Source organism: Mesitornis unicolor, unplaced genomic scaffold (genome assembly GCF_000695765.1).
Source record: "Mesitornis unicolor isolate BGI_N332 unplaced genomic scaffold, ASM69576v1 scaffold37752, whole genome shotgun sequence".
Lineage (NCBI taxonomy): Eukaryota > Metazoa > Chordata > Aves > Mesitornithiformes > Mesitornithidae > Mesitornis > Mesitornis unicolor.
In genome coordinates this window covers 79,128-87,815 of record NW_010169305.1, presented here as the reverse complement: position 1 = coordinate 87,815, position 8,688 = coordinate 79,128, and the positions used below count along the sequence as shown (strand labels likewise).

General features: G+C 39.9%; 1 protein-coding gene across 1 annotated transcript in view; it reads left to right on the top strand.

Moving 5' to 3' along the window:
- The first annotated feature begins 291 nt into the window (after positions 1-291).
- The window catches only part of TNRC6B (trinucleotide repeat containing 6B), a 74,368-nt gene continuing 65,971 nt past the window's right edge, over positions 292-8,688 (top strand). The window contains exon 1 of the mRNA XM_010179301.1: positions 292-402. Within this exon, the coding sequence (XP_010177603.1) occupies positions 398-402 (5 nt within the window). The 5' untranslated portion in view covers positions 292-397. The remainder of the gene's footprint in view (positions 403-8,688) is intronic.

The window sequence follows — 8,688 nt, the reverse complement described above, 5'->3', positions numbered from 1 at the left end:
GACGGGTGGAGAGCGGCGTGGGCCGGCGGGGAGAAGCTGTCCCCTGGTGCATGCAGGGCGCTGTCCCTTTAAGGCGGAAAGTGGGCTGGCCCAGCGGCGTGATTGACAGCCTGCCTGGAGTCACATGACCTGCCTCTATTTGAAGGTCACAAAAAGCTGCTTCCTTTAGAGAGAGCAAGAGGGAGAGAGAGGGAGGGAGAGAGAGTGAGTGAGGGAGTTCAAGCCAAAATGGCCGACAGAGTCTCTGCTGGTTTCTGAACATTTGAAATTAAAAAAATAAAAAAAAATTTAAAAAAAAAAAAGAAAGCAAACACAAAATCATTTTTGGATTTTTTTTTTCATTTCCATTTCTACCTTGTATGCCTCAACTCGCTGGATTTAAGCACTGCTGCACTTTATGAGGTTAGTGGTACATTTATATTTCATTATTGTTGTTTCTACCTATCAGTAGATTTTTAAGAGCCTGACCTGACCGTTTTCATCCGTGGTTTTGCAGAGGTGCTTTTTCTGGCACAAATGCTTGCTTCAGATGTTGTATGGCTTTACGTATAAAGCACTTTTAGTGAATTTTTAAGGCTTTTTAGAAGGAGGTCTCGGTAGAGGTGCATTGTGGATTTAGAAGATATTTGTAATTTAAACCACTTAAGCAAATTATAGAAGATCGTTTGTATTTTCCAAGCTGTTGAAGTACAAGGTAGTACTGAAAATCTTGTTTTATTTAAATAGAGGCTTCTTAAACAGCGATTCCTTCCCCAGAGCACCCGAAGCTCTTAAATCTGCTGCAAAAATTTGCATATATAAAAATGGGTTTGCATTCTTTCTGCTGCTGGGTCCGACAAGGGACAGATGGGGAAGCGTTCGCAGCGGGCCACCCTTCCCGGGGAGAAAAGAGAAGAAACCCCGAACAGCCCGAAAGCCCGCACCCAGCCGCGTACAATGCCGGGCTGGGGAGACTGAGGGACTCGCAGGGTCCCTGCGCGGGCAGAGCGCGAACGGCGGCCGCCGGGCTCCCCTCCCCTCCTCTCCCCTCCCCCCCGGGGCGGCCGGACCCGCCGTGGCGTTGGAACCAAATGGTCCTGCCCCATAAACGCGGCGTGGGGAGTCACAGCGAGCCGGGCGTGAGAGGTGGCGCCGGCTTCCGAGTGGGGTCGTCACGTCCAGTTGCCCGGCGGTGAGGTGACCCTTTGCTGAGCGGCTCTGGCGACTGATAAAATGCGGGGCACATATTTAGGAATGCACGCTTGCAAATGCAAGATGCAGGGTGCTCCTGGTGTTATGTAGACTTCTGCTCTGTATTCTTCAGGAAACCAGTGTTCATCTGGCACGCTACTAAATGCTTTCTTGCTTTTTTCCGTCTTCTATGTTACTAAAAATTTAAATCCAAGTTATTTTTGCATCTCCCTCCAGAATCAAGCAGAAAATTAAAGAGAAATAGCTGAAGCTTGCTTTCTGAGAACAGGCTCCTCCTCCTGCATTGTAAGAGTGTGATGTAATGCTCCTTTCTGTGAGGTTAAATGAAAAAAATTCTCCGTGGTGGTGTACATTATTCTTCATCCCTTCCTGATAGGCCCTGCACTGATATTTTTTTGTAGCTGGATATTTAAGTAGCAGATAATTATGCAAATAATAATGCGAATGTACTTTCACATTGCAGTGTGCGTATGCATTGCTTATGGTTAGCAGGTCAACTTTGTAAACCTACAGGGTGGGTCATATTTTATATTTCTTTGTGGCGTTATATCCATATCTTAAATAAAACTGGAGGAGACAGAGCTGGATATGTTTACTGAAAATATATCTGGCTGTCCTCATTATAGTCTTGTAGTAGTACATATTACGGCTTTTTTGTCTCCACTGGCTAGCAAATGTTTGAAAATATTCTGCAGTATATGAATTTTCTCATATAAATTAAAGGTGCTTTTTATTTTAGATTAAAGCAAGCCAATAAAAAAGAACTCCACTCAGATTTTATATAGTGTATTGTGCTGATAATTTTGGTCTTAAAAAGTTTAGTAGTAATAGATAACCCAGTCTGTGTATAAAGTAATACATTCTCCCTGCTTAGTGAACTTCCTAGGTTCCACCCTTGTGCTATTGGCATGTATCTGTGAGAAGGAATATTGTAAAAATGTTTAGTGTCTTTGATCTGGTGTAGCTCTGGGGCTTTTGTTATTCAAAATCTTCTTGGGCCTAGTGGAGGTCCTGATGTAGCCAGAATATGTTTAATGTACTTGTTGACTGACAAACTTAATTAGGCATTAGAACTGCTTTCAAATGCAGTCTAAAGCAGTAGTATTCTCAGATTTGGCACTTACTGAACCAAAACATGAATTATGTTGTTTATGTGGTAATTGCTGTGGCATAGAATGGCTTAACTGAGGAAGTAACAAAAACCTAAATTTTGTCTTGAGTTGGCAGTGTTGTAGAGCGTACCCTTCCCAGAATCTACGCTTCGGAAAAGTAGTTGCCTTTTTCTGTGTGTTTTCTGCTTTCATATGTTACTGTCTATGTTAGACACTTCCAGACTGTGTAAATGTTAGGGTAGCTTGATTGTAAGGAAGATGGAATACAGGTTATTTTCTAGTAACTGGAACTGCTCATAGCTATGGAAGCTGTCGTCGTTCAGACAGAAAGCAGCTATTGAGAATAATAGAAATTATTCCAGTATGGGGTCTGTCAAACATTTAAGTAGCTCTGTGGCACAGTACGCTCCGAATAGGACCAGTGAAAAGAATTATTCCTGTAAATATGTCTTTGACCCACCTTAGCCAGGGTGTGTTGAGGACTCCTGCAAAATCACAGGATTTTAGAAGTGCGAGACTGGGCAGTTCTCAATACGGTTTGCGTTCAGTGTGTTCCTGCAGTACAAAGGGAACAGAAGACTTATTTAAAATCACTTTGAGACTCCTGACTGGAGTTGCAGTTTCTAGATCAGTTTGAAGCTTGCAGAAGTGTTGGGGAGGAGGAGGAGGAAGACTTTTTTGCTTTGTTGAGTTTACAATGCTGACACAGAGTTTGGAAACTTTATTTCATTTTTCTATTTGCGTTTGTATGTCAGTTGTTATTGGTATCTGCAGGAATTGGTCCCTTTCCAAAGCAGACTGTTTTAGTAGGTCGAAAACTACAGTGAAGTCTGTAGTCAGCAGAGGCCCCTGGAGTTTTTTGCACTACATCTAAGAGATTCTTGAGAAATAATTGACAAGAAAAGCCTTATTACTGTTGAGCTTCAATCTACAGGAGTCTGCAGTTCTAGTGGGAAAAAATTCACGGAAAACAAGTGTCTGAAAAATCAGTATGCTTACTTTCAGCAGCTTTTTTTAGCCTCTTTCTCTCCTGCTGGGAAGAAAGAGGGGGAAAAAAAATAAAGAAACTTCATGATCATACAATGTTTGCCGGCTGGTTTCAGCTGAACTTAACCTCGTGAGGCTTTTGTATCTTATTCATTAATAGGTGGCTGAGTAGAGGAGAATGGATCCAAATCTATAAATGAAGAAATATGCATAGAATTCACATGTTGCCGGAACATAATTTCCATCCCTACCTTTCCTTGTACCCCTGCAAAAACTTCTTGTGGCATACATACACCCTGAAGCAAAATTCTTTAGTTCTGGTGATTATTGATCTAGTTTCCTTTTGGCGACCAGGATGGAAGATGAGGTGTTTAATTTATAGTTTATTTTGAACAGTATTTGTTAGAATATGCACATTTGATGGTCTCTTCAGCTGGCAGTTGTTTCATAACTAAAATTTTAAAAGTTGGGGTTCTTTTGCTTTAATTTTTTAAGAAACCTACCTCCTTCCTAAGAGCTGTTTTCAGCTTGTTAAATATTGGTTCCCTATCTAAGCAGCTCAAGATTTTAGGCAGGAAAATAAGATATGCTGGATGTTTAGCTTTATAAAGCTTCATGTCCTGTCAAGGGGATGAGGTGTGGGTATCTGGGTTCTAGTTTTGTAACCTTCCTGAAAGTCTTGTGAAGGGCGGTGTGTAATGGCAGGATGAAAGCAAGATGTGTGTTCACTTGGAAGAATCCTGCTGAGGAAGCTGGTTAGATGTTAAGTGACTAAACTTTAAGTATTTATCGAATTAATTCTGCAGCAATAGATATAGATAAACAGATGTAAAATTCTGTTGAGATGAATAAAAAAATGTATTTCTTTTCAAAGCAAGACAAGTTCAGTGTTTATTTCAAGCAACAGCAGCTTTAGTTACCACTGTAATGTTGGCATTTAGTTGATGTGATTACACGTGCCGTATTTCAAATGTTGGCCAACCAAGATATCTAAAGTTGGGTGTCAGTGTAAGACTTTTTGGCCATTTCAGCATTGAGGGCAAGTGTGGAGGCATCAAGGAGATTAAAAAATACAATTTACTGAAAATATTTATATTCTGTTTTAACAGTGGTGCCATAATTGTTTTGAAGGGCACGAGAGGAATGGTGCCTTTCTGTATTTGTGGTGAATTCCAGCTCCAAAGCTGTACGTTTAGGACTTCTCACTGCTTAAAATCCTTTTTTTTCTCCTTTGTATATAGGCTTCCAACCCAAGAAGACAACGGTTTCTTTTTGCAGAAAGAGAATATGTATTTTGAGAGCAACATGAATGTATGCAGAGCCGGGTATTTTTTAGATGTGGTGCCATCAACGTAATTCTAAAAGGAGTTCTTAAGGCTTTATGGATGGTGTCGTTTTAAGGGTTATTTTTCTGTCCGTGTACAGTATGCTGGCATTACAGGTTAGGGCTGAAATGCTCTTGTGCTATTAGAATTATATATTTATAATTACTTCTGAAAAGTAATGTCTTGAGAACTAGTTGATGTGATATTTGGATATTAATACATGGGCAAGTTGAGAGGCAAACCGTGATCCTCTTTCAAAATATTGTAGTTCCAGGGCTAGTTTTCATTAGCCCATGTAGTCACGTGGAAAGATAAGAAACAAGATACAAACCCCCTCAGAGAAGATACATTACTAAAACACAGGGTGATCTTTAAAGGCAGAGCAAGGGTTAAACAGCACTGAAGAGTGTGTGCTAGTACACCTGGGGAGAAACTACTCTAAGGAGTCTCCCCTGAGTAGGGGAGTCTTGTTTAAAAACCACAGGTAGTAAGCATGAGAGCTGAGTGCTGTCCCTTTTGGTGCTACAGTTCGTGAATTTGTGTCCAAACTTAATTAAATGGGTGTTGGTATACGGTAGGCAGAGAAAATGATCTGAAAGTACTTCAGTATTGATAGGTGGAAAAATGCTTAAAAGTACAAAGCACAGGTATTAATCCAAGTCTATGTTGAATTGGGACTTTTAGAAGTGAAATGTAGCCTTGGAATTTACTACAACAAAACCAAAATAAAGCATCAAGATGCAACTGTGTCTTATTTTGTGCCAGCAGGGGAGTGCTTCTCTTTTTAGCATGGCACTTGTGAGGCCTTAACTTCAGAGCATTTTGAACAGTAGGGGAGGTCAGCAAATTTTGAGGTAGCTCAAATAAGAGCAGTGAAACATGGTGAAGAGAGTGGTAGTCTAGCAAAAAACCACTCCAGCTTAGTTGTCTTTATTTTTCTAGATACATACATTCTCTGCAAATGAATAAGCAGTTGTTTGATTTGTGTCGAAAGAGCGTTATTTTGACACTGAGCTCCGTCGTAGTTGTGTGCACTTTGAACTGGATGGTTACTTCAGCAGTTTAAAAAACAGAACAGCACGGATATTTTTAAGTGAAGGTGGCCATTCTTTTAATTCCTGAAGAGTACAACAGACCCCCACTGCATGCTTAAATGATGAAATAAGGAAAGGATGCTCATTTTTTCCCAGTGTTCTTAGTAGATGCAGAGTTAGGGCTTCCTGAAGGCCAGATATGGGTATAACAGCTGAGCCCAAAAACTGATTAGAACTTGAGCAGAACATTGTCTTAATTTCTGAATCAGAGTAGAAGTATTTTTTTAGAAAAACAAAACAATGGAAAAACTACTTCTAGTATTCTCAGTATTTTTTTCCTTTTTTTTTAAAACACTGTATTTGTTAAACAGCACAATCATAAGCTGCTGTCCCTCTGTAACTTCATGGTGGCTGTTGAGCCTCCATACACGTGAGAAAATGCAAAACTTCAGCTGCAATGAGATTGCTGGAATGTTGGGGTTTTTTTCAGCACATATGCATCATAGCCTTCGTAGTTTTTGAGCTTTTTGGGCTAGCTGACCTATATGAGAACAGGAAAGGCTAAATATGTATTCTGTTAATGCCACTTAGCCATTAATTAGAGTTGAGCTCAGTTGTCCCATTTTCCATGTCCTCTGTGGCAGATGCACACAGATGTGTTGTCATCATGGTTCGGTCTAAATTTGGAAACTTGGTTATGCCAGAGCCATCCAGTTCTCCAGGATGCAGTGTCCTGGGTCACTTCAACATTCCTTAAAATAACCATGCTTCTTCCACTTTTTTCTCCCTGGTTTAAATTTTACTGTTTGTAGTAGAAGACTTTGAACCTTAGTATGAGAGTCCTAGTGTAGCAGCGTTCATGTTCTTGTTGCAGCTTCCGTATTAGCATTTATATTTTTAATTGTATGTAATTTCAGTTAAGGAACTGTGCTAGATTCAGGGTCTGATATAAAACACATGGTTCTAACTCAGTGTTGATACTCTAGGTGTACTTGTCTACAAAACTGCTTCCTTGGGCAAGAGGGTGACTACTACTGAGAGCTTCACCTACTAAAGTGAGGCTGATACATTCTGATACGTCACTTTGCCAGCAAAATATACGGCATGTTTATCCTCAGCCTTTTGCTGAAAAATTCGTTATTCGACCACAACATGCAAGTGACTTTTGGTATTTTAATGCTTGGGAACTACAGTCTGGTAATTCTTGCTGGATTTTTTTTCCAGGTTGTTTTGCCTCTTACTGGAGAAGATTTGAGATCCAAGAAAATGGATGCTTTCTATATGCAGCAGAGGGGAGGGCAGAAGGAACCAAAACTTAGCTAACATCCTTTCCTTCCTTACTCATATGTGCATCAAAACCTGGTGGTCCTGCGAAGTGGAAAGTAGTCATTGTCTAGTTTGATCCCCATCTGAATTTTTTAAAAATGTATTCTTCTATGTTGTAGTTAAGGCTATATAAATAAACCTTTCCTATTCTGTCAGGCTTTACTTGGATACTATTTGTATTATTACCCCACTGTCTTGTTCAAGGGAGCTTCTATGGTAGATACTGAAAGAAATCTTAAAAAACTTTAAAATTGGTTAAAAAAATACAGCTCATGGAAATAGAGGACTTCCTATTTAGCTTCTACTTATATTCTGTATTTAGCTCTATTTTTCTTTGCGGATGTGATTACAAGTTTACGTGCACTGGCTGGAATCTAAATGTTGACTGGGTTCAGATTGCTTGTAAAAATAATTACCCTGAAGTAAAACCCCAAAAGCTTTTTTTGAACCTAGTGTAAAAGAGAGCTCCAGCTTGTGCTGCAGAAGTCAAACAGGAGTATTAATGAAAATTTTAAATTAAATAGTTTGTGCTAAGAGTCAAATAAATTTTCCATTCCTCTGCAGGTAACATTCAGATTATCTGTTTGATACATCTCAACCAGACCAAATAATGCTGAGAGCATGAAAGTGGACAAGGCATTAGGGTTATTTTTGTTTGATTTTTGTCTGTACCTGTGTCCTGTAATCCTATTCAGAGCAGATCTAGATCATCCTGGCAGGAACGCTTGCTAACCAACATGCTGGCCTTGCGGCAGCATTCACAGGTGCTTCATCTGATGGAAACGCACCGATGGTGGTGTGATGTAGGAAGCCATAAACAAAATCTTCTCTGGGTAAAGCTCTCATCTTGGTAATAATTTATTTAGGTTTACTACTTTGTTATAGTATTTCTCTAACTTTTCTAGGGTTTAAGCAGCAAATGTGTTTTGCAAACTACTGAATTACAGTGGAAAGCTCAGTAAATGAGACCTGGGATGGGTGAATGGCTGATAATTTTGCAGCAGTTTTGAACCAGTTTAGTTGTCCTAGTGCAAAAGCTATCTGAATTTGCATTTAACCACCTCATCTTTGCATTGTAGCTATTCTGGAACGGCTGTTTCTGATAAAGTACTTGAGCGACTGCTTTTACCACAAAATAACACAGTATTCTGAATTAATTTACTCTGCTGTGTTGTTAGTGGGGATGCAGTTTCACTTTACATTTGCCACTTTCTACAAAAAATTCTAGATCCTGATACAGAAAAACTGTAGGAAGTGTGTTCTTGCCAGATTTTAGGTAAAACGATGAAAAATGCAAAAGCAGGTGGAAGCGAAACGTTGAGAGCCTAGAATTTGCATTGGCAGCTTAACCTACCATAAAGCTACAGTTGCTTAGTGGTTAGGCCATGAATAATTGAACAGGTTAATTTCTGGAAAGTCAGCCTGTCTTGAGAAAGTTTTGGGGCCAGGGTTTTCCCAGGGGTGGATGTGAAGGCTGCATATAGGGTTTGAAAGGTGATGAGCTCTATTTGTGTGATTGAGTGCAGTTCAGGAAAAGCTGAGGTTGGCTAATGTCAGTCTCCATTACATTCTGCTTCAGTCTAGGTAATGTGAAGTGAAACTCTTCTGCAGCAGCCTTGCGAGTCTATGGTCAGCTTAAGTTTATGTAACTCCCCTTGATCTTTTTCTTAAGAAAACTTACCTTCTACGTGATGTTTCAGTTAACTCGGTTAA